The 26282-nt window shown below is 40.2% G+C and overlaps 2 protein-coding genes and 1 non-coding gene across 6 annotated transcripts in view; 2 read left to right on the top strand and 1 right to left on the bottom strand.

Annotated features, from left to right (window-relative positions):
- The window catches only part of NIP7 (nucleolar pre-rRNA processing protein NIP7), a 68953-nt gene that overhangs the window by 13848 nt on the left and 28823 nt on the right, over window positions 1–26282 (bottom strand). The window contains exon 5 of one of the 4 annotated variants that reach the window (XR_005780802.1): window positions 5396–5502. The exons of 1 other annotated variant lie outside the window; for it this stretch is intronic. Coding sequence is in view for 2 of the 3 variants with exons in the window: in XM_040442941.1 (XP_040298875.1) it covers window positions 20691–20837 (147 nt within the window). In the remaining variant the exon portion in view is untranslated. Of the gene's footprint in view, window positions 1–5395; window positions 5503–20632; window positions 20838–26282 lie in introns of those variants that run through there. 2 more of the 4 variants (XM_040442944.1, XM_040442941.1) reach the window with 2 other exon arrangements.
- TERF2 (telomeric repeat binding factor 2) overlaps window positions 4397–26282 on the top strand; it is a 40216-nt gene continuing 18330 nt past the window's right edge. Inside the window, exons 1-4 of the mRNA XM_040442938.1 lie at window positions 4397–4401; window positions 19828–20214; window positions 20318–20413; window positions 21096–21226. Coding sequence (XP_040298872.1) covers window positions 19836–20214; window positions 20318–20413; window positions 21096–21226 — 606 coding nt within the window. The 5' untranslated portion in view covers window positions 4397–4401; window positions 19828–19835. The remainder of the gene's footprint in view (window positions 4402–19827; window positions 20215–20317; window positions 20414–21095; window positions 21227–26282) is intronic.
- Window positions 22346–22418, top strand: TRNAK-UUU (transfer RNA lysine (anticodon UUU)). Its single transcript has one exon. It is a non-coding gene; the product is annotated as a tRNA-Lys (tRNA).

Raw genomic sequence — 26282 nt, 5'->3', positions numbered from 1 at the left:
CTTACGGCTTTTTAATCACGGCAGGAGGAAAGGGCTGGCCCCCAGCTGTCACTCACTGCAGTCATGAACCAAGTCATGGCATCACTCTGGTAAGATAAAAGAGGCACCAAGAGGACAGAAGGAAACAAAATCAGTCTTCAGTCACATATGCTTCATGGGTATTTATAAAAGCCTTAGGCAGCTCCTTCCTAAATTTGAATTAATGTCAAAAGAGAATCATTTCAGGAAGTATGAGTTCCTCTCTTCAAACTTTTTGGGACCATCCCACTCTGGTATGAATCGCATAGAGCCAAGTTCATTCACAGGGAACATCTGTGGGGGAGACGGGAAGCACAATAAAGAAACCATCTGACACTGAACATGGACATCATTGTCTTTTTTCCCAGCTTCCCTTGGGACATCCATTTGTTTGGTTGTGCGGGAAGGAAAGTCTATAAAATGTTTATGGTTATTATTTCAGTTTATTCATATAACATGTAAAAACGGCAATTTGGAAAAGGACTTCACTGAGATATGCATTCTTTGTGCATGTTTGTACTGCAGAAGCTTCACAGAGTTGTTGGAAGGTGGCTTTGTGGCTCCTTGTGGTTTTTAGTTAACCAAAATGATTAAAAAAAAAAGTTTTGCTTTGAATATCAAGTTTGTAATTATTTATCTTATCTCACAATAAATTACCTCTTTCAAAATCCTACCATTATTTTTCTTATATTTTTATTAACTTTTAATTACTAGTTAATACAGGAATACATTCTGGGGTGCCTGGATGGCTCAGTCTATTAAACGTCTGACTTCAGCTCAGATCATAAACTTGTAGTTCGTGAGTTTGAGCCCCACGTCGGGCTCTGTGCTGACAGCTCAGAGCCTGGAACCTGCTTGGGATTCTGTGTCTCCCTCTTTCTATGCCCCTTCCTTACTCATATTCTCTCTCTCTCTCTCTCCCTCTCTCTCTCTTTAATAAATAAACATTAAATTATTTTTAATAAAAAAAGTAGTACTTTCTTCTTTTTTAAAAAAAAGTGTTGCAGATAAAGTTTTGGTTCTCTTTAATCATTTTCCATAATGCTAATTTAATTGGCCTCAAGTATGGCTGGCAAATAATTACTTTATCATAGTGATTTTAATATGCAGCAAAGTGTGAGAATCACTTGTCTAACTGATTTAGGACTCCAATGTTTGGAAACTCAACCCCCTGACATGATGGAAATACATATTTTTAAAAATACAAGAAATAGTTTTCATTTTTTAAGTGAAGGATGAGATTTGCCTTTCAAAATAGATTGCATTTTAGCAGAAAATTTCACTGCGTAAATAAAAAGCCAATATGTATTTCTAGAATAGAGTCTGGGGACAATGAGACCCTAAACTCACCATATAAAAGTTGTCATTGTTGTGGGCATGTTGCACCTCTGTAGATTATTACGATGTGGCTGGAGACTGGGGATTGAGGAAGAACTGACTGAAGAAGTTTCTTGGCTAGAGAAAGAGAGGGCTGTAAAAGACCCTTGTGAAAGAGTCAGGCTGAGACTCTTAAGTTCTGTGTTGTCCAACATGGTAGCCACCAACCACACATGGTTATTTAATCTTAAATTTAAGTGAATTGAAATGAAATCAAAAGTTAAGTTCCTCAGTCATGCTAGCCACATTTCAAGCACTCAATAGCCACATATAACTAGTGGTTACCATATTGGATGTAAGTATAGAATATTTCCCTCATTAAAGAAAGCTCTACGGCACAGTGCTACTCTAGAAATAATTGTATGTGGTCTTACCTAGTAGCTAGTTTTAAATGTTCATTCATGCAAAAATGAACTATTGGAACCGCATCAAAATAAAAAACTTCTGCACAGCGAAGAAACAATCAGCAAAATTAAAAGGTAACCAACAGAATGGGAGAAGATATTTGCAAATGACATATCAGATAAAGGGTTAGTATCCAAAATCTATAAAGAACCTATCAAACTCAACACCCAAAAAACAAATAATCCAGTGAAGAAAGGGGCAAAAGACATGAATAGACACTTCCCAAAGAAGACATCCAGATGGCCAACCGACACATGAAAAAATGCTCAACATCTCTCATCATCAGGGAAATACAAAGCAAAACCACAATGAGATACCACCTCACACCTATCAGAATGGTTAACATGAACAACTCAGGCAACCACAGATGTTGGCGAGAGTGCAGAGAAAGAGGATCTCTTTTGCCCTACTGGTGGGAATGCAAGCTGGTGCAGCCACTCTGGAAAACAGTGTGGAGGTTCCTCCAAATACTAAAAATAGAACTACCCTATGACCCAGAAATTGCACTACTAGGCATTTATCCAAGGGATACAGGAGTGCTATTTCAAAGGAGCACATGCACCCCAATGTTTATAGCAGCACTATCAACAACAGCCAAAGTATGGAAAGAGCCCAAATGTCCATCCATGGATGAATGGATAAAGAAGATGTGGTGTATAAATACAATGGAGATTACTTGGCAATCAAAAAGAATGAAATCTTGCCATTTGCAACTATGTGGATGAAACTAGAGGGTATTATGCTAAGTGAAATTAGTCAGTCAGAGAAAGACAAAAATCATATGATTTCACTCATATGAGGACTTTAAGACACAAAACGGATGAACATAAGGGAAGGGAAGCAAAAATAATATAAAAACAGGGAGGGGGACAAAACAGAAGAGACTCATAAATACGGAGAACAAACTGAGGGTTACGGGAGGGGTTGTGGGAGGAGGGATGGGTTAAATGGGTAAGGGGCACTAAGGAATCTACTCCTGAAATCACTGTTGCACTATATTCTGACTAACTTGGATGTAAATTAAAAAAAAAAATGTTCATTCATGAAATGTAATCATTTGCTTTATTACCAAGCCTTCAACTAAGTTTTAAAGACATGAATAGACATTTTTCCAAAGAAGACATCAGATGGCTAATAGACACATGAAAACATGCTCAACATCACTCATCATCAGGGAAATACAAATCACAACCACAATAAGATACCATCTCACACCTGTCAGAATGGCTAACATTTACAACTCAGGCAACCACAGATGTTGGTGAGGATGTGGAGAAAAAGGATCTCTTTTGCCCTGCTGGTGGGAATGCAAACTGGGGCAGCCACTCTGGAAACAGTATGGAGGTGCCTCAAAAAGTTAAAAATACAACTACCCCATGACCCAGCGATTGCACTACTAGGTATTTATCCAAGGGATACCAGTGTGCTGTTTCGAAGGGACACATGCACCCCAATGTTTATAGCAGCACTACCCACAATAGCCAAAGTATGGAAAGAGCCCAAATGTCCATCCATGGATGAATGGATAAAGAAGATGTGGCATACATATACAGTAACATATAATGGAATATCACTCGGCGATCAAAGAGAATGAAATCTTGCCATTGGCAGCAATGTAGATGAAACTAGAGTGTATTATGCTAAGCAAAGTAAGTCAGAGAAAGACAAATATCATATGATTTCACTCATATGTGGAATTTAAGATACAAAACAGATAAACATAAGGGAAGGAAAAATAGTATAAAAAGAGAGAGGGAGAGAAACCATAAGAGACTCTTAAATACAGAGAACAAACTGAGGGTTGCTGATGAGGTGTTGGTGGGGGGGATTGGCTAAATGGGTGAGGGGCATTAAGGAGGACACTTGTTGGGATGAGCACTGGTAAGTGATTAAATCAGTAAATTCTATTCCTGAAATCATTATTACACTGTATGTTAACAAACTTGGATTTGAATATAAAAAAAATATAACAGCTAATGGGGCACCTGGGTGGCTCAGTCAGTTAAGTGGCCGACTTCAGCTCAGGTCACGATCTCACGGTCCGTGAGTTCGAGCCCCGCGTTGGGCTCTTGGCTGATGGCTCAGAGCCTGGAGCCTGCTTCCGATTCTGTGTCTCCCTCTCTCTCTGACCCTCCCCCGTTCATGCTCTGTCTCTCTCTGTCTCAAAAATAAATTAAAAAAAATTAAAAAATATATATATAACAGCTAAATGTAACAGCTAATATTCATTGAATAACAGCTAAAAAAATATAACAGCTAAAATGTAACAGCTAATATTCATTGAATACTTATATATTGGTCAGTTTTCTTAGTGGCAGACAACACGTTTCACTCTTATCAATTTAAGCACAAAGAGATTTATTGAAGGGTATGGAGAGTTCACAGAATCATTAGGAAAGTTAAGAAATATGCTCTAGGGGCTCCCAGGTGGCTCAGTCGGTTAAGCATCTGACTTCGGCTCAGGTCATAATCTCACGGTTTGTAAGTTCGAGCCCCGCATCGGACTCTGTGCTGACAGCTCGGAGTCTGGAGCCTGCTTCAGATTCTGTGTCTCCCTCTCTCTCTGCCTCCCCCCCCCCCACACACACACACTTGTGCTCTGTCTCTGAAAAATGAATAAATGTAAAAAAAAAAAAAAAAAAGAAAGAAAGAAAAGAAATATGCTCTAGACTAAACATCCAGGAATGACTTCCAAAATTATACTGGAGAACGGGGTTGACAAGCAAGCTGCAGCCTCGGCCACCATCCAGAAGATTCAGAACTGCTAAGCTGCCACCATCAGCTGCTGGCTCCAGAATAATGTTGCCTTTGCCACGATCAGCACCAGCAAGATGGATGCTTCATGCCTGCCTCTCCTTCAACAGAGTTCAGAGCTCTCACTCTACAGAACTCGACAGAGTTCACATTTGTCTCACACAAATGGCATCTAAATCACAAACAAAATCAGAGCTGCAAGGGAGTTTGAGAAATGTACCAAGTATTTAGCTTCCTAAGCTAGAGAGAAATTGGAATGGATTTTGAAAGAACCAATCTAAAGTATCTGCCACAACTCGCCATGTGCCAAGTCCAGTAAACATGTCTGATCTCATTTCATTCCTACAAGAATTCAGTGAGGAAGGCCCTATAATTATCCCCATTTGACCGATGAGGACACTATGGTAAATGGTGGGACTCATAGGATGATCTTAGTTGCGCTTTTCAAGTTAAAGGAGCCCTGTGTCCACTCTAACTAAAGTAAGCACCGAAGGGACAGCTGCCTGGAGGAGCCAGGATGGAAGATGACAACCCACAAGAATAAAGCAGCAGTCCCAAGGTGACAAAGGACAGCCAGAATGAATCTGAGAACTCAGGAGTGGTGCCAGATTCATGCCAGATTCCAGAGTCCCTGCTCTCCACAAGTCCATGCTGCCCCCAATGGGAAGAACCAGAACTCGCCCACACGTGACAAAGACTGAGAACACTTTCTTGGTTACATTTCAACAGCCCCAGTTATATCTGTGACACAGAGGGCAGTGCAAGTAAAGAACTCAGCAGGGAAGGCTTCCAGACGGAGGTGAGTTTTCAGTTGGTTTTAGAGAAGTGTTAGCTTACGTACATCTGTCAGAAGGCAGAGGCTTTCAGATGAAAGAACTCACGTGTCTCACGCCAAGACTCAGGGCTGAAGCGGGCAGCCACTGTAGCATATCAGACCAATGTCCTTGCCTGAGGAGGAAGGAGGTGGGTCAGTGTTTAGGAGAAAACAATAAAGAAGCTGGTTGGGAAGGGAACTGATTGCAGGATAAAATCACATGAAACCCTACCTATGATAATAGCTATATTAAAATATTAATAGAGTATATATTGAAATTCAATTAATTAAAATCTCAGGGAGTGGGACCCAGAAATTTTCTAAAACTCCAAGTCGATTTGTCCTGATTTGCCTATCACAATGGCTGCTCCCGGTCCCATGTCTCCTTCCCTGTGAAAAAGCCCAAGCTTCTGGTGCATGGGGGCTGGGGCCCCCCCTTTTTTTTTTTAACGTTTTATTTATTTTTGAGACAGAGAGACACAGAGCATGAACAGAGTTGGGTCAGAGAGAGGGAGACACAGAATCCGAACCAGGCTCCAGGCTCTGAGCTGTCCGCACAGAGCCCACGTGGGGCTCGAACTCACAAAGCCTGAGATCGTGGCCTGAGCCGAAGTCGGTCGCTTAACCGACTGAGCCACCCAGGCGCCCTGCCATGTCATTCTTTCCAGGAGACATTTTAGTAGGATCAAAAGATAACCATGTCAGACAGAAGAATAAATCTCAAGGAAATGGGTCACTTGGAGCTGGGAGGTTCAGAATAATTTGAGAAACCAGCGTCAACATCTCAGAAATGCAGTAGGATGTGTGTTTCTTACTTACTTCACTTAAGTTTTATCAAACAATATTAGTAACAACATTCTCACAAGTCTTTCCATCTACTTGGTCTTATGCTAAGCAATTTAATATTGCTTTATATGATTTAACCCTCACAACAATTACCTATACTAGAGGCAATTAATATTGCCATTTTACCAGTGAGGAAACTGAGGCTTAAGAAGTCCCACAACTAAGAAGTGGACCCTGGAGTCCATAGATTTAGCCATCCCGCTATGCTGCCTTGATTTCTTTATCCTTATTTGTGTTTCCCTATTATTTTTCACACGTTACATTTGTTTACTCATTGGCTCTTCACTCCTCCAAAGACGAGAAGTTTCTTAAATGTGATGATTAAGTCTGACTCATCTTTTTATACCCTTAACCCCAATACCTGACAAAGACTAGCACATAGTACTTAATATGTGTGAGTTAGACAAAGCTTTATAACATAACCATTCACTTTATTTTTTTTATTTTTTTTTTACATTTATTTATTTTTGAGAGACAGAGAGAGACAGAGCATAAGTGGGGGAGGGGCAGAGATAGAAGGAGACAGAGAATCTGAAGCAGGCTCTAGGCTCTGAGCTGTCAGCACAGAGCTTGATGTGAGGCTCAAACCCATAAACTGTGAGATCATGACCTGAGCTGAAGTCAGACACCCAACCAACTGAGCCACCCAGGCGCCCCACTTTATTTTTTAAAAATATTTATTTATTTTTTAGAGAGACAGAGACAGACTGCGAGCTGGGGAGGGGCAGAGGGAGAGAGAGGGAGACACAGAATCCAAAGCAGGCTCCAAGCTGTCAGCACCGAACCCATGCAGGACTCAAACTCATGAGCCATGAAATCATGATCCGAGCTGAAGTCGGCCGCTTAACCGACTGAGCCACCCAGGCCCCTCCATTCACTTTATATACTTATACACAATGACTCTTGCAGATAGTCACAGCTTCTGGGTAACAAGTTGATGATGTGAGTCCTCTCATTTCATATATTGCCATGGTCAAGTGTGAGGGTCTTAGAGTCAGATAGTTACAGGTTTGAATCCTGCCTCAGCCAATTCTTAATGGTATAGCTTTGGGCAAATGTTAAACGAAAAAAGTTTTGGGGCACCTGGGTGGCTCAGTCGGTTGAGTGTCCAACTCTTGATTTCGGTTCAGGTCATGATCCTAGGGTCGTGGGATCAAGCCCCACATTGGGCTCCATGCTGAGTGTGGAGCCTGCTTAAGATTCTCTCTCTCTCTCTCTCTCTCTCTCTCTCTCTCTCTCTCTCTCCCTTTGCCCCTCTCCCCAACTTGAGTTCTCTCTCTCTGTCTAAAAAAAAAGTTTATAATTTATAAAGGGTTATTTGTAAAAAGAGCACTGTTCTTGGGTCCTGAAGAAATAACTGGAAAATTTAATGATTCCAATGCTTAAAAATATATCTGTGTGTACAGGCACATCAAAAGACGCTCAACATCCCTAATCATCAGGTAAATGGATATCGAAACGATAATAAGATATCTACCTCACTCCTGTCAGAATGGCTACTATCAAAAAGAAATAGCAAGTGTTGGTGAGGCTATGGAGAAAAGGGAATCCTCATGCACTGTTGGTGGGAATGTAAATTAGTGCAGTCACTATGGAAAACAGTCTGGGGTTCCTCAAAAAATTAAAAACAGAACTACTGTACAATCCAGCAATCACGTTTCTCGTTATTTATCCAAAAAAAATGAAAACACTAATTTGCAAAGACATCTGTACCCCTAAGTTCATTGCAGCATTATATGCCATAGCCAAGATTTGGAAGCAACATAAATGCCTATTGGTAGATTAACAGATAACAAGTGCTATGTACCTGCAAAGGAATATTACTCAGCCACAAAAAGACTGAAATCTTGCCATTTATAACAACACTGGTGGACCCAGAAGGTATTATGCTAAGTGAAATTTCTCAGAGAAAGACAAAATATGGTATGATTTCACCTCTATGTGGAATCCAAAGAAGCAATACAAATAAACAAATAAAACAAACCAGAAACAGATTCATAGATACAGAGAAAAAACTGATGGTCGCCCGAGGGCTGTAGGATGTAGGAATGGACGGAATAGGGGAAGGAGGTTAAGAGTGCAAACTTCCAGCATAGGGAATATAGAAAATAATATTGTAACAACTTCATATGGTGACAGATGGTAACTAGAGTTACTGTGGTGACCACTGGTGATGTATATAAATATCGAATCACTATGTTGTATACCTGAAACTAATATGATATTGTATTTCAGTTATTCTGTAATGACAAATATGTTCCTGATCAAAGTGATAGACAGGTGGGTTCTCAGAGGAGCTCAGTGTCTCGCTACAGTAGCCAGCAGCCTGCTGACCCTCTCAGCTCCTCCTACTGAGAAAGATGGAGAAGCAAGAACAGGGAATTGCTGTGGTTAAATGTTAACTTGTGTTTATTTCTCTACAACTGCAGGCTGTTTAATTTGGCCAACCCAGTGAAGATTCTTTGGTAAACTTGTGCATAATTTCTAAACACCAGACCTACGACCTTTACACACATGCTAAACATTTATAGAGCGGAAGAGTTCTCTTTTTTCTCCATCAGTGAATTGAATAAATACCAACACCCTCCCCTTTCCCCCCGAAAAAGTATTCTGTGATCTACACTAAAGATAAATTGGTAATAATTCATCCTGATCAGCAAAGGGTTGTAAAGCAGATTCTTTGATAAGCCAATTAATTTCAGAAGGCACTGGGGCTTATTTCTTCCCGATACTGATTTATATTCTCAAAGCCATAGAATGTTAGAGCTGGAAAGAAACCTTTTAAGATTATCTCGTCAAGCCTTCTGATTTTAATGGAGGAGAAAACTGTGCACTCCAGAGAGGAAAGTTTAGACTCACGGACAAATGTTAATAAAGAAAGAATCATATAGAAAATATTTTGTCATAATAATTTCTACAGCACTGTGGTTATTGTTTTTTGTTCCTTTTATAATCTGGTGGTCCAAATACAGTATTTGGGCCTGGACTTGGAAATCTGTGGACACTAATCTTCAGCTTTGTGCTGACGTCAGAGATATTTGAGAAGCACTGCTGCCCCCTGCTGGAAATTTAAAACCTCACAGGTTCTCAAGGTTCTATGTAATTTTTTAAGTCAAAAAAATTCTAAAAGTAATATTTCCTTAAGTTAGTAAGCTTAAATTTTTTTCATTTTACTTATTTCATAAAGACAGAGAGAACACATGCATGTGAATGGGGCAGGAACAGAGGGAGGGGGGAGATAGAGAGAGAGAGAGAGAGAGAATCCCAAGCAGGCTCCATACTCAACGCAGATCTGTGGCAGGGCTGGATCCCACAACCCTGGGACCATGTCCTAAGCAGAAGTCAAGAGTCAGATGCTCAACCAACTGAGTCACTCAGGCACCTCCTGTTAGTAAGTTTAAATAGTATGGAAGGGTATAAAGAGAAAGCCAATACTTGCCCCCCCCTTCAGTAATACTTCCCAGTGATAACTGCCATTAACAATTTTATTGAACATTTTCCCATAATTTTTTACTTATATATTTGTATATGTCTGTGCACATGTATATAATTTTATAGATATGTAGGAAAATGCCATGCAATGTCTTATAGCTTATTTTTCTTTATTTTGGATATTTAAAAGCTTCCTAATTTTTTTTTAGAAACATATCTTGAATATTTTTAAAAAAGTAATCTCTATGCCCAACGTGGGACTTGAACTCACAACCCAGAGATCAAGAGTTACATGCTCTTCCAACTGAGCCGGCCAGGCACTCCCAGGTGCTCCTGTCTTGAGTAACTTTTTTAAAAAATTGTATTTTAGAGAGAGAAAAAGCATGCCTGTGAACATGGGGGAGGGGCAGAGAAAGAGAGAGAATCATAAACAGACTCCACACTCAGAACAGAGCCCAATGCAGGACTCGATCCCACAACACTGGGATCATGACCTGAGCCAAAATCAAGAGTCAGATGCTCAACCTCCTGAGCCACCGAGTTGCCCCTTGAACATCTTTTCAAAGCAGTATATTGACAACCTCATTCTTTTTTATGGGCGGATAATAGTCCATTGCTTGGATGTACCATAAATTATTCATTCAGTCTTCTTTTGATAGACTAAAATGTAAATCTCTCTAAGAGCAGGGAATTTATTTACTATTTTGTTGTTGTTACTCACCGCTGTCTCCAGTAATGAGAATAATACTCAACAAAGTTTGCTTAGTAAGTAAATGGACACTTTCCTAGTTTTAAGAATTTCTGTTTAAAAACTGTTCTGAATGCGTTTGTGCCCATATTTTTGTGCATTGGATAAAGTCTAGGAGGAAGTACAGGTTCAAAGGCATGTGAATCTTAAGTTTTGACAGATACTGCCAAATTTATCACTTTTGATGAAGAATGGATCCAGATGTTTAATAATTCTATCATTCCCATGACTGACTTGACATCAAAACCAGAAGCTCCAAGAGAATTAATGAAACATAGCTGTTTTCTGCACATCCCTTTTCTGCTCTAATTCAGTAGTGGGGTGGCACAGAATATTTAACATGCCCCGCCCCCCGGCGTGATTCCCATGCACACTCAGAACTGGCAATAGCCACATAATCTACCCATGTCTTGCTACACTGCAGCAGATGGGAATGTGCTCCTATATCCTAATCTTCATGTGGTAACTCATTTGTTATTCACCTGATGCTTATCGAGTGTCTACTGTGTGTAAGACCCTATGCTCTCTCAACCACATGCAAGATTGTACAGGGGGTGTGGTATGGATTTCGCCACTGCCATGGGTGGTGGTGCTGGGGGCGAACGGGTGAGTTTGTCGGTATACGTGTTGGCCGGTGGCTGGGGTTTGGGGAGGGAGCAATGTGTGGGTGAAACTTGGGAATCCTGCAGCACGACAGTGGCAGAAATTTTTTAAAGGCCCAGCCCTGCCCTCAGTGACACGTATGTGTGTCTAACAAACATGGAGCCAGCGCAACTTCTAGCTCCTTAGGCAAGTGCTACCGAGGGTCGCCAAAAGCCGAGGAGTGGGGCGGGGCACAGCCTCTCCCCCCTGGGCCCTTGTAAGCCAGATAAAATATCATGCAGATGCGACACATGTGGGAAATGCGCCATGGACAGCCAACAGATGGCAGTCATAAAAAGAGATGACAGATTCCACCGTCATTCACGACCCACCCAAATGTCACGTCCGCTGGGCTCTTTCCCTGGCAGTTCCTGCCCCAAGCAGGTGTTGTTTTCATGTACTCCATGGCAGTTAAAATATAACAACAGAAGGGAAAAAAAACCCACCAGAAAACAAACTGCTACTACTATTCCCCAAGGCTTACTGTATCATAACTTCTGACCACATTACCGTATGACCCCATTTTATTCTCCCGACAGTGTAGCGAACTCAGAGAAGTTAAATAACCAGACAAAGGCTACACAACTTGTTTAGTAGATTGATCTTCACATCCTTTTGCTTGCACATCTCATCACATAATTTTGAAAAATTGTGTATCCCTAGAAACAGACATTTATGTCTGAAATGCATCTACAGCCACTTAATTTATAACAAAGGAGGCACTACAGAAAGCAGGGGTGTTTTGTTTTATTTTGTTTTTTGAGAGAGAGAGAGAGAGACAGAGACAGAGGGAGAAAGAGAGAGAATCTTAAGCAGACTCCACATTCAGCAAGGAGCCCAACAAAGGCCTCAATCCCACAGCCCTGGGACCATGACCCGAGCTGAAATCAAGAGTCAGACGCTCAACCGACTGAGCGCCCAGGCGCTCCTGGATTTTTTACTAAATGGTGCTGTAATAGCTAGATACCCATATGGGGAACACAACATCAAATCCAGGTGGATAAAAGACAAATGTGAAAGACAAAAATCTACGACTTTTTAGAATATATGAAAATATTTTCTCGGCTTCTGAATAGGAAAGGATTTATTAAACAAGCCACTAACTGCTCAAGATAAAGGAAAAGAATGATAAAGAGAATGATTCAATTACACTAAAGTTACACATTGTGGTTCACAAATATACTACAGAGAGTATACTAGATAAACTACAGAGTAAGAGAAGATAATTGCAACAAATGTAACCATATGCTCATCAGCTTGTTGCAACATTAGGCAAAGGCAACAGTGTTAAATGGCAAAACTACTTTGGAAAACAGTTTGGCATCCTTTTTGTACAAATGTTATACAGTTGCTCCTTGAACAACATGGGTGGTTTGAGTGAATTGTACAGGTCCACTTATACGTGGATATACACTTAATATTTTTTCTTATACTTTTCTTTATTTTTAGTAAGTTCTACATCCAATGTGGGGCTGGAACTCATAACCCTGAGATCAAGATTCACATGCTCTGCAGACTGAACCAGCCATGTGCCCTTTCTTAGAATATTATTATTTTTTTATTTTTTTTAACGTTTATTTATTTTTGAGACAGAGAGAGACAGAGCATGAACAGGGGAGGGTCAGAGAGAGGGAGACACAGAGTCTGAAACAGGCTCCAGGCTCTGAGCTGTCAGCACAGAGCCTGATGCGGGGCTCGAACTCACGGACCGCGAAATCATGACCTGAGCCGAAGTCGGCCGCTTAACCGACTGAGCCCCCCAGGTGCCCGACTCTTAGAATATTCGTAATAACATTTACTTTTCTCTAGCTTATTTTATTGTAAGCATATAGTATATAATATACATAACATACAAAATATGTGTTAATCAACTGTTTATCGGTAAGGCTTTTGGTCAACAGTAGTTAAGTTTTGGGGGAGTCAAAAGTTACGTGCAGATTTTTTACTGTATGGGGCTCAGTGTCTCTAAATTATGCATTGTTCAAGGGTCAAGTGTAGTTCACAATTAAAAAGAAAAGAAAAGAAACCACTGACTAACAATGTGTATCTCTTTCCATATTTTAAAGTTGACATCTAAAAGTTTCCATCTTGGGGCACCTGGGTGGCTCATTCAGTTAAGTGTCTGACTTTGGCTCAGGTCATGATCTCATGGTTCGTGAGTTTGAGCCCCACGGAGCCCAGAGCCTGTTTCAGATTCTGTGGCCCCTTCTGTCTCTGCCCCTCCCCCACTTGCACTCTCTCTCTCAAAAATAAACATTAAAAAAATTTTAAGCCTCCATCTTACTTTTTATTACTTGAACAACAATGCTTATAGAAGCCTTATGTTTAATTGTCCCAAATAGAAAACAACCGAAATATCTATGGAAAATAACTAACTAAATTGTTGATTTTCATAAAATACAACACCACTCAGCAATAAAAAGGAATGACATGGATGAATCTCAAAAACGCTGTTATGCAAATGAAGTCAGACACAAAGGGTATCTGCTGTATGATTCTGTTTATATAAAATTCAGAAACAGACGAAACTAAGATGTTTGAAATCCAAACAGTGGTTGGTGGATGAGGAGTGACTTGAAGAGGGCATCAGGGAACATTCTGGGGTGATTCATCACACATTTAACTAGATGCAAAATATGTACTTTCTGGCACATTATGGATCTTAACATTTAAAAATAAAACTGTGATATCACTGCCATAAATACATCCAATGAAATATAAGTACCATACTGATTTGATATTCACCATCATCCATTTAAAAATTTAAAAATATGGACAAGCCCTTCTTGACTAGTCCTTCATTTTAAATCATTCTTTTTATCCTTGAAATCCATGTCTCCCACCATATATTACTCTAATGTAACATGTTTTTATGTTTGAAAGTCCCTTATTCATCATCTATTTCTCTGCAACAACATATGACCATGTATTTACATTTTTTCTTTTTTTAGATTTTAAAGTCTTTAAAAATATGCTATCACCACAAGGGTTTAAATATTAATTTTCTTTGGACTTAAGCTAACATTATAAGTTATACACTAATAATATCAATCAAAGCAGCATAAAGTTATGTCCACTGAAAGTTAATCTCTTAATGAAATGAATGAAGGAGTAGTTAATGGGACCTTAAGTAGTCTTTTTTTTTTTTTTTTTAGTTTATTTATTGAGAGAGAGAGAGAGAGAATGCACACGTGCACATACAGGGAGGGGTAGAAAGAGAGGGAGGGAGAGAATCTTAAGCAGGTCCCATGCTCTTACCGTGAAGCCAGAGCCAGGGCTGGAACTCACAAACCATGAGATCATGACCTGAGCTGAAACCAAGAGTCAAACGCTTAACCGACTGAGCCACCCAGGTGCCCCAGGACCTTAATTAGTCTTGAACTATGCCAGTATTGGTATCCAAACTTAGTTTCTTACAACATAATATACAGCAGAGTGGGATGTAGATTATATGCCTTACTTTTTGCAAGGTGGGAGACAGATGATTGGGACAGAGAAACTGGCAGGATCTCTGACTTTGGAGTATTCTCAGATCAGTTTTAAGAAAGATAACACATGAGGGGCGCCTGGGTGGCGCAGTCGGTTAAGCGTCCGACTTCAGCCAGGTCACGATCTCGCGGTCCGTGAGTTCGAGCCCCGCATCGGGCTCTGGGCTGATGGCTCAGAGCCTGGAGCCTGCTTCCGATTCTGTGTCTCCCTCTCTCTCTGCCCCTCCCCCGTTCATGCTCTGTCTCTCTCTGTCCCAAAAATAAATAAACGTTGAAAAAAAATTTAAAAAAAAAATACTTTAAAAAAAAAAAAAAAAAGAAAGATAACACATGAAGGTTGATCCCCCTTGAGAAGTCTTCATGCTTAAGGATGTGTATAATTCCAGTTTGAAGATGGCCAGTTTAGAATGTGCTGGAGATGGAATTCTATGTCTGACTACCAGCCTAGATTCTTTCAACTGTGCCATACAATCCTATTTTATTTCTTATCACTTTGACCTAAAACAACCATTTTAGGAATATTTATTTGCCTTTTGGGGGATGGTGGGCAGCTATGGAAGGAATACATTACCATTGCTCAAAATTAAAATATAGTATCATTTTTACATGTCAGTCTTCCATCTAGACCTTGAACTCTCACAGGGAAAAATTAGTGTTTTATCTATATTTGTGGCCCTAGAACCTACTGAGCTTCAACTCACAAAGCAGGGCCTCAATAAATGTTGAGCAAATGCCCATGGAGGACTAGACTATTTTTTTTCCTATGATCTCACAGCATACAACCTAAAAAATCTTACCTAATATAAGACTGGAAATGTCCTGTCCTGGACTGGAAGTTATTAGGCTCTGAAGCTTTTCTTGAGCTTCATACATGAGTCAGGCATCATACTAAGGCTTCATTAAGGATAACATTTATTGGGGATCTTTTCCCTCTACTCCTGTAGAAAATTAGGAAAAATTAGAAAAGTCTAAGGAAGAAAATATTTGAAATCTCTTGTCATTCTATCTTGGTTAATATAAATAGATCTGGATTTAAAATTGGACTCAGACAACAAAAATCAAATCAAATCAAATCAAATCAAAAAATAAAAGTAGGAGGCAGACATAAATTCATTATAACATCTTGGGCAAGTCAACCTTGTGGAGCCTCAGTTTATCCATCTGTAAAACTGGCATAATAATACCATTTTTTGTAGGATTTTGATGAAGATTAAATGAAATAACAGCATTTATTTACCCTAGCATAATACATGGTAAATAGTAAATGTTAACAAAAGAAGTGTACATGATTGTAACTGACATAAATTTGTGGTCACATTATATGTTTCAATTATTTTTCTCTTCTTATTATATCTTGAGCATGAAATCATCTTTGGGTACATATTTATTTATTTTCTTGTTTATTGTGGGGGGACATAATTTTTATCACAGAGAAAATTTCTTACTATGAACACACCAGGAGTTACTTAATAACCTTATTTTTAGATCTTTCTAGTTCTAATTTTTTGTACACTATCAGTAATGCTGAGATGAAAATGCTTGCACTCAAATCTTAGTGCACTTTTACAAGTATTTCTACAGAATGAATTTCTAAACAATGGAAGTTTTATGGCTTCTGCTATTTGTTGTTGTTTGTTTATTTGTTTTTGTTTTTTGTTTTGTTTTGGTTTGGTTTCCCTGAATTGCTCTTTGGAAAGTTTTTATAGATTTACAGTTTCACCAGCACTGGCCAAAAGTACCTGTTTCACAGCACCCTCCCTGACACTGGGTATTATTATTTTTTTTAACCTTGCCAATTTAATTGACATGTATCAGGCATTGTTTTACAGGCTTTACCTCATTTCATCTTCACTACAATCCTGTGAAGTGTCCATTTGGCAATCTGTCCTCTTTAGCAGATGGGGAGAAACAAGACTACTAGAGGTTAAGTTCTTACTCAAGCCAGTAAATTATTAGGCCAGGAGAAGCCTGTTGATCATTAACTTGCTGACTGTAGCTTTTCCCCTATACCACACTGCCTCCTGCTGGTGCCCAGAGGGAGGGCAAGAAGCACTGAAGCTCCTCAAAGCAGAATCCTTAAATAAGAGTTGAATATTTGTGGTGAGTAAAGAAGAGAAAACCATATGATGGTGCGACTTTGAAAAATGAGGAGAAAACGAAACAAGCTTTACACTTAATGTTTACACATTTTATGTAAGTTACAGCTTAATTTAAAAAAAAGGAAAGGAAAAATGAGAATTTTGGTAGAGAAGAGGAGGAAAGACTTTTCAGGAAAATACTGGATGCGTTAATAAAAATATTTTATGCTTACTGAGCCCAAATAATGAGCCAAGCCCTCTGTGAAGGGCACTGGAAATAGTAATTCACTTAATTTTCATACAACCCCATGAGGCACGTCTATTGTTTGTGCCTCACAGATAATATAACAGAGGTAGATAGATGGTTAAGTAATTTGCCCAAGCTTATGTGACTAACAAGCAGAAGAGTCAGAATGTGAGATAGGTAAATTGGCTCCTGGTTAAGGCAGGCAGGCTGGGATGGCAAAGTAGCCCAAATCACCAAAGATCTGTCACACTTAGAGGCCTCTTCCTATTCTGGAATGTCCACAACACAGAAACTTGGAAAGACCAGGATACTATACAGATTCAGGTCTATGTCTAACTAATTCAAGGGTCTAGCATGTGATTTCTCAACCTCAATGATGCTGCCACTTGCCCACCTGAGTTATTCTTCAGTGGTCCCAAACTGGGTCTTTGCTGGTACTAACCCAAAGGGTCAGGTAGAAGAGGCTTTGAAGCTCAACCAGTTGCTGGGCCTCTCAGGGAGGGGGCACACCACTCACTACAACTGGTATTTCTCTATTTGGCATGGGTACTGGTTGGTAGATTCCAAGAGCATCAAAGAGAGCTATTGGTGACTCACATCCTATGTCCCCACTTCCTTCCTACATTGACTCCAGGCCCACTTAGTTCTTTGGAAATACTCCTTACCCATTCATTCCCCTGGCTGTGGAAGATAGGGATAATGATGTTTCCAATGAAGAAATGGGGAATGGACTCTCCAAGGTCTATTGGCAAGCCCATCACAGAAAAAAAAAAAAAAAAAGTAAGGTTCAGGAATGTGTCCATCAAGGTGAGGGTTGCAAGTGGATTTGGAACTGGAGTTGGACAAGAAGAGAACCTGGAGAAGGAGAGAAGGACCATGATTTTTTTTTTTAAGTCCTCTCCAGGCCAATCTACAAGGACAGAAAGGGAGAAAAGAACTCAGGGAAAGTATCCTGTGCAGTCATAAAATTACATAGTCAGCTGTTCTGTATCTAGAAAATCACAACACAAACACATAAGAACTGGGAGTTTGTCCTAAGAATGTCTCTGTTTCGGTAAATATAGTTTGCTGGTGGGCATGAAATTACATTTCAATAAATATAATTTGCTGGTGGTATGGTCTTTCAGTGTGTATCAAAAGCCTTCCTCATGTGCCTAGTCAATTCGATCCAACCTCAAGAAAGGTGTCAGGCTCTGGGTTAGGTTCCAGGATGTAGAGTGAACAAGAAACTAACTCTAAACAATGTATTTCAGGAAGGATGATATATGAGCTGCTAAGGAGGAAGCAGCAGGGCGATTTAACCCTGCCCAAAAAGCCAAGAAATGTTGAAATTCTCTTAAATGAGGCTTGACTGACAAGAAGGACTTAGTTAGGCTAGAATAGACAAGATGAAGGTTCCAGGGCAATTGAGTAGCAGGTGATAAGGAAATGTTACAAGTTGCACATACGTGGGGCGCCTGGGTGGCTCAGTAGGTTAAGCATTTGACTTTGTTTCAGGTCATGATCTTGTGGCTCATGGGTTCAAGTCCCACCTCAGGCTCTGTGCTGACAGTTCGGAGCCTGGAGCCTGCTTCAGATTCTGTGTCTCCCTCTCTCTCTGCCTCTTCCCCTCTCACACTCTGTCTCTCTCTCTCTCTCTCTCCCAAAAGTAAACACTTAAAAAAATAAAAAAGAAGTTTTACAAACGTGAGCTCAAAATGAGGTTGGCAAATAGGCAATCTCTTCAGGCTTTAAATGCAAAGTTAAGGCGTCTGCAACTTGTTCAAAAACAAAAGGGAACTGTCAAAGAGTATTAAGTGAAATATTTGGATATGTGTTCTACTGTGTATCCTTCAACTCACTAATTCTACTTTAAGGACGTGATCTTAATGAAATAATTATAAATTTGTGCAACTATACTGTTAAAAGTGTGTTTCTAATATTGAGACTGTCTATAATTAGAAAAATTTGAAATTTCCTAAACATCTTACAGTAGGGGCTTAAATAAAGAAAACTTTGGTTCACCCATATATTAGAATGCTAAAGATTAGTAGCTGCTAAAGATGCTGTAGGGGAAAAAATGTAATGGCATGGAAAGATGTTGATTATGCATTAAATGAAAAATGAAGGTTATATAAAATATATATAGTATAATGCCATTTTTAGTAAATACACACACACACACACACACACACACACACACACACACACGGTATGCAAAAGATATTGGACATAGGCTATAAACCTAAACTGCACGTCAGTTTATTCTTGCCTGTGAGATTATGGGTGATTTAAATGTTAATCCTTTGGGGCGCCTGGGTGGCTCAGTCGGTTAAACGTCGGACTTCAGCTCAGGTCATGATCTCGCTGTCTGTGAGTTCGAGCCCCGCGTCGGGCTCTGTGCTGACAGTTCGGAGCCTGGAGCCTGCTTCGGAGTCTGTGTCTCCCTCTCTCTCTGCCCCTCCCATGCTCATCCTCTGTCTCTCCCTCTCTCTCAATAATAAATAAATGTTAAAAACAAATAAAATAAATGTTAATCCCTTTGCTTATTTTTTTTAATTGTTCCACAGCAGGTACTATTTTTGTAATTAAGAAAAATTATATGTCTTATATGTCGAGAGGTTTCTGGGGTGCCGGTCATATTCTTGACCTCGATTGGGTTTACACTGGCCTTTGCTTTAAATTGTTAAAAAATGTAAATCTATTTAATAAAATTTCCATAATGTGTGCTACATTTCACAATTTTAAGTGCTAAATAAGCTGCACGTATTTATCTTTCAGTATCTTATACGCAGTCCCAGTATCTTATAGTATTCCATCATTTAGGAGCAAAGTTGATACTCGACCGCAAACTGCGTTGGTTTACCCTCCTGGACGGCTTGGACTCCAAGCCCCATCAGTCATTGCGGCCTGCATACTGGGAACTACGGGGTCCGAGAGGGAGTTACCGATCCATAGTCTTTTCCCTCCCAGAAGCCCGCGGGCGACTAGAAACGCAGTCCGTGTCATGGCCGCGGGAGCCGGGACGGCAAGCCCCGCTTCCGGCCCGGGCGTTGTGCGTGACCCGGAGGCGTCACAGTCGAAGAAGCGGCCCGGCCGGGAAGGCGGGGAGGGCGCGCGGCGATCGGACGCGATGGCGGGAGGAGGCGGGAGCAGCGACGGCAGCGGGCGGGCGGCAGGCCGGCGGGCGTCCCGCAGCAGCGGGCGCGCTCGGCGGGGGCGCCAGGAGCCGGGGCTGGGGGGCGCCGCGGAGCGGGGCGCGGGGGAGGCACGGCTGGAGGAGGCGGTCAACCGCTGGGTGCTCAAGTTCTACTTCCACGAGGCGCTGCGGGCCTTTCGGGGTAGCCGCTACGGGGACTTCAGGCAGATCCGGGACATCATGCAGGGTGAGGGCCGGACCTAGGGAAGGAGGCTGGCCGGGGAAGGGGATTTGTGGGGCCCGGGTGTCGGGGCTGGGGGTCGCCGAGCCAACGATGTCTTCTTTCCTAGCTCTGCTTGTCAGGCCCTTGGGGAAGGAGCATACCGTTTCTCGGCTGCTGCGGGTTATGCAGTGCCTGTCGCGCATCGAAGAAGGGGAAAATTTAGGTATGGCAATTTTTGTGTTCTCAGGGCATACTAATTTAGGGTTACGTTGTTGTTTTCCAACTTATGTCCAGAACTGAAGGATTCGGGGTGAAGGTGCACTACTATGTCTCGATCACGGTGATCTTTTTCCTTCTAAAATGAGTCTATTCCCTGGGTTTAGTTTTCTCCAGTTAAGATTCTCTTGTCTTCTAGCCCTTTTCTATTTTCTATTTTTTTCTATTTTTTATTTCCTCCCACCTGTTTCTTGCTTGCCCCAACTTTGCTGCGATCTAATGAGTTATGTTAAGATGGCCAAATTTTTCCCGGTAGAATGTTTTCCAGAGTATAAGCACTTTTTTTTTTTTTTTTTTAATTGAACTTGAGAGCTGTTAGCAAAACTGTCTCCAGTTTCTGGTCGCTTGTATCTGAGGAGGATGTGTGTACCCTGAAATTTGAGATGCAAATACATGGGTTAAAAAATAAATTTTTACCTGTCTTGAAAATTAAAAAATAGTCACTTCAAATTCATTGGCTTGAATTTGAACTCTTAATATGTTTGTAAGCTTGTATTCAATCTGTTAGCAAGTTAAATGCAAATGTTACCATATTTACATGTGTCTTTTCAGATAAACATGTATTTTGGACATGTTGTTTCTGCTTCTTATAAAATCTCTTAAAGCGAAAACTGTGCTCTTTGTCCTAGACTGTTCCTTTGATATGGAGGCTGAGCTCACACCACTGGAATCAGCTATCAATGTGCTGGAGATGATTAAAACGGAATTTACACTGACAGAGGCAGTGGTGGAATCCAGTAGAAAACTGGTCAAGGAAGCTGTAAGGCTCTGTATTTATTTCTTTTTTTCTTTTGACAAAAATCAGATGTCTTTGAGCATACCAATGCTTATCTTTTCTGTGTGACGATGGAGAGAGCAAGTGAACATATTGAAATGTAGACACACACAGATGTTATATCTCTTCAGGTGACCCCTTCCCAGGTCAGGCTTGGAAAGTGTTAATGGCAGGTACGCTGCTTTTGTAATTTTGGTTGCTTTCCTTGTGGCCTTGGCAGAAGAGGCAATACAAAGGAAATGGGTTGGCATTGAAGACTGACATTTTGGAGGTTATTACACCATTCAGGAGCATCGTGAAAGGGCTAGAAGTAACAGGCCTAGGATTTGGTCATCCTTGTTTATAATAAACCAAAGAGGATAACTGGGGCCTTGAGAAATGTGGGACTGACTTTGAAGAGGAACATTGCCTTTGAACAAACAGAATCAAAGGTGCTGGGATAATCAGCCAGTTAGAAAACCAGTAATGGTAGAAGGCTGGCATAGCCAGTGTTCTTAACAAGGAAAAACCTACTGGGGTATCTAGGAATTTGAGTGTGTGTGTCATGGCTCAGCTAGCTTCAGATAGTAGAACTTACTTAAAACACAACAGGCAGTGGAAACCCGTCAGAAAAAAACCAAGGCTGCGGGCGGGGTGGGGGGGGGTGGTGGTGGTGGAAGCAGATGTGGAGGTGGGGAGTGAAGAATTAACAGCTGAGCATTGCCTTGGTGGTGGAAAGTAAGGAAACTGTTAAGAAAAGGATCCTTAAAACACAGGATCTCAGGTAGGGGTGTGGAGATAAAACTTTGCTTAAGCAAGGAAGACTTTCTGTCCTTTGGCTGTGTGCTGGGTACTTAGGTACCCTGTTAAAAAAGACAACTAGTGTGTGTGAGGTACAGATATTTATTCAATTAAGGAGCTACTTTTGGTTTTGGAGAGAATGCTCAGAGAATCCAAATTCCAAAGAGGAATAATTCCAAGAATAGATTTTTAGTATAGGTAAGTCAAGTTTGTGATGGAGGGACAATGTCAGAGAAGACATATTAGCAAAGGAGGAGAAATCTATGCCTACTTTCAGAATAGCTAAAGATCTTTTGAATGGGAAGAAATGGTACACCATTGCATGCCTGGCTGGCTCAGTCAGTAGAGCATGAGACTTTTGATCTCAGGGTTGTGAGTTCAAGCCCCATGTTGGGTATAGAGATTACTTAAAAATAAAATCTTTAAAAAAAAAAAAAAGGAAGAAATGGTACCAGTTCAAAATAATTCATGTAATTCCTGTTAAGTTAGGTAGCAGATTCAGAAGTGCAATTCCTTTAAAACACAAGAGCAACATAGATTTATTTCTGTCCCTTTTTCTGGAAGAGTATTTGTGGGTTTCATCTGCATATTTGTTGTTTTATTATTATTTTTTTTAAGCTTATAGATCACATTTGGGGGCTTCCTTAGGAAAAATCTATTAGCGAAATGCAAATGACCTTAAAACTGTCAACCATACTCTTATGTTGACCTTGTTCTTTTCCATTTTCCATCAGGTACCAGATTTCTTGTTATACTCACTGTATTAAACTGTTATTGCTGTGGACCAAATACCGCAAAATTTAGCAGCTTAAAACAGTTAATATGATCTCTCATTTTCCAAGAGTCAGGAATCTGATAGTGGTTCAGCTGAGTGCTTTTGGCTTGAGGTCTCTCATGAGATTATAGTCAGGCTGTCCGCTAGGATTGCAATCATCTCAAGACTCATCTGGGGTTGAAGGATCTATTCTCATGCTCACTCACGTGGTTGGTTGTTAGCAGGACTCACTTCCTTGCTGGTTGTTAGGTAGAGACTTCAGCTCCTCGCCTCTCTGCAGGGCTGTTTACGGTGTGATGGCTTGCTTCCTTTAGAGCAAGTGATCCAGGAGAACAAGAGCCCAAGACAAAAGCTGCAGTCTTTTATAACCTAATTTCACAAGTATCATCACTTGTGCCATATGCTGTTGGTCACACAGACCAGACCAACTATGGATTAGTGTGTAATGGGACTGTGCAGGGTGTGGGGATCACTGCAGGGCATTTTAGAGGCTGGCTACCACAATTACCTTGAACTCTTATTCAGTGATACTGTATCACTTGCCTCCTAATTTCTTATTAAAAATTTTTTCATTTAGATTCCTAGAATCTGTTAATGGTCATCTTTGGGGAAATGCCATGGAGTACCTAGGCTCATTGAAGCTTTTTGATGCATTTTCAGCTTTTTGTAAAGTTTCACAACATTCATTTAAATGTCTATTAAATTTTTGTTCAAGTTTATCAAATAGGTTATTTGTTAAGTTAGAACTTTTTATTGTATGATGTAGGCATTTCTACAGGTCTGTGGTACCCCTTCAGGAATCAAAAAACTATTTTCATAAACAATGCCAAAACATCAGTTGACTTTCTGTGCATTGACTGCACTAATGGTGTAAAAGCAGTGATGGGTAAAATTGCTGGTATCTTGGCATGACTAAGGTGGTGGTAACCTGTAGAGTAGCCTTTGGAGTCTTCATTGCCACATTCTTGCAGTTTAAATAACAAATAAAAGCCAGTTTCAACTTAGAAGATCACTGATAAAGCAGTAAAATTATTAATTTTATTAAATCTAGACCCTTGAGCAAAGATCTTTTCAGTATTTTGTGTGACAAAGTAGGAAGTTTGCTCGAAGCATTTCTGCCATATACCAAAACTTGATGGTTGGCCTCAGGAAATCACTTGTGTGACTGTTTGAGTTGCATGCTGATCTAGCACTTTTTTAATGGAATGAACACCTTTCTTTTTTTTAACTGAAAAGAACTGACACATTTTGGCTGTTTAGGTGTGGGCATTTGGCAGTCATTTTCTTGTAAAAGAGCAAAGGGAATTTGTCACTTCAGAGAAAACACTGATAGTATTTGTTGCCATTGATAAAAACTGACGCCTTCAAGTAAAAATTAAAATTCTGGAAAACTGGTATTGATGTGCCTGACAGTTTCCCAATTCTTAGATTTTTCTGATAAGATTGATGGTGATTATTAATATTGGTTATTTTCAAGGTATTTTTAATGAATGTGTCAACATTTGGAAGATCTGCATAATTCAGTAAATAAATATTTTCCAAATGGCCAATGCAATATATTATAAAATCATTCATGGGTAAAAGATCCATTTAAAATGCAAGATAGACTAACAGATTTTAATGTAACAGATGATGAAAAGTTCACTTGCCCAAGTTTGGTGTAGAATCAAAGAAGAATATCCACAATTTTCTCAAAGGTCTGTTAAAAATACTCCTCCCTTTTCCAACTTCATATCTATGTGAGGATGGAATTTTTTAGTATATTTTAACCAAAACAACACATCACATCAATATGAATGCAGAAGCAGATATGAGAATCCAACTTTCTTCTATTAAGCCAGATATTAAGGAGATTTGCCAAAATGTAAAACAAGGCCAGCTTTCTCATTAGACTTTTATCTTAGAAAATACAGTAATTTTTCATAAAGATATTTATATTAACCTGCAATGAGTTTGTTGTTTTTAATGAATTAATAAATATTTAAAATTTTTGTTTTATATTTGTAATATATTTCTAATATATTTCTATAACCCACAAAAACAAGTTCTTTGGGGTCCTCATTAACATTTAAAAGTATAAAGGAATCCTGGGGCGCCTGGGTGGCTCAGTCGGTTAAATGTCCGACTTTGGCTCAGGCCATGATCTCACGGTTTGTGAGTTCAAGCCCTGCGTCAGGCTCTGTGATGACAGCTCAGGGCCTGGAGTCTGCTTCGGATTCTGTCTCCCTCTCTCTTGGCTCCTCCCTGCTCACACTCTGTCTCTCTCTCAAAATAAATAAAGATTAAAACAAAAAAACGTATAAAGGAATCCTGAGACTAAAAAGTTTGAGAACTGCTTCTGTAAGCTGTTAATGGTATTGAGGCTAAATTGGTTTTCTCTTCATAACTGAAAGATTCCTCAGGTTTCTGTGGAGAACAGCAGAGTAACATGTATGGTATATTATTGGGAAAGCATTTATTTGTTGCTTTTTGCTGTGTATCATTCTCCCCTGCACCTTTGGTAACAGCACTTTTTCTTTTGAGGCCTTACCCAATTTGGGGGGGGGGGGGGGGGGGCATAAAACACACTCTTTAAGTACCTTAATTTTTGAAATAAAAAGCTTTGTCAGAGCTTTTTGAGTATTCCTGTTTCCCACAACAGCCTGGTTTCTTTCTGAGTTTTTTTCTTTAGCCTTTCTTCCCTTCTATGAGTTTTGGTTTTCTCTTTCTATGTGCCTTCTGCGATTTACTGCCCGCGCCCCCCCCCCCCCCCCCCGCTGTTGCCCAATATAAACTCATCTTGCCTGTATTGAAAATCTGTGCTTGGAATTTCCTTTTTATTTAAGTTAGCCAGAGACCATTGCTATTGCTTACACCCTAAGAACCGTAGAGATATATACATAAGCAAAGAAATTATACTGCTTTCTGAAAACTTTCAAGTGAAAAAGCAAGAGTTCATTTCTTTAAAACAAACAAACAAAAAACTTTCCAGGAAATTAAAAATAGATTTAAAAGATAAGCTCATAGCACAAATGTTGGAGGCAGACTTTTAATTTAGATTTTGAAAGCATTCGCATTTCCTTTCTTATTTTACAAAGTAAATATAGTAGGACCTGGTTCTAATTCTGGAAAAGACAGAGTAACCATATTCTCTTCTGTCTTACTTAATGCAAGTCTAAGTCCTGGACAGATTGTGTGGAGCACCTATCTGACAATTCAAAAATGTAAATGATAGTAAGCAGGTGGGGAAGAAGACGAGAATTTGAAGGTCCACCAACTGGTGATGAGTAGCTGACCACTTTTTCCTTCTCTGTTACCACCTAGCCTGGACTTGAAGGCTCCAGAAACCTAGAAGTGCACTCTAGGTGGGAAGAGAAAGAACTCCAAGAAAGGCTTTCTCTGGCCTGAGGAGCAAGAAAGAGATCTCCTGAGGGTCAGGGAGGGTGGGAAAAATCCCAGGCTTTTTTTTCTCCCTTCTCTCCTGCCCCAGCACCCAGGCAATACTGC

The sequence above is a fragment of the Herpailurus yagouaroundi genome, unplaced genomic scaffold (assembly GCF_014898765.1).
Source record: "Herpailurus yagouaroundi ecotype Mexico unplaced genomic scaffold, PumYag 190, whole genome shotgun sequence".
In the NCBI taxonomy this organism is placed as follows: Eukaryota; Metazoa; Chordata; class Mammalia; order Carnivora; family Felidae; genus Herpailurus; species Herpailurus yagouaroundi.
This window is presented reverse-complemented; position numbering and strand designations above follow the sequence as displayed.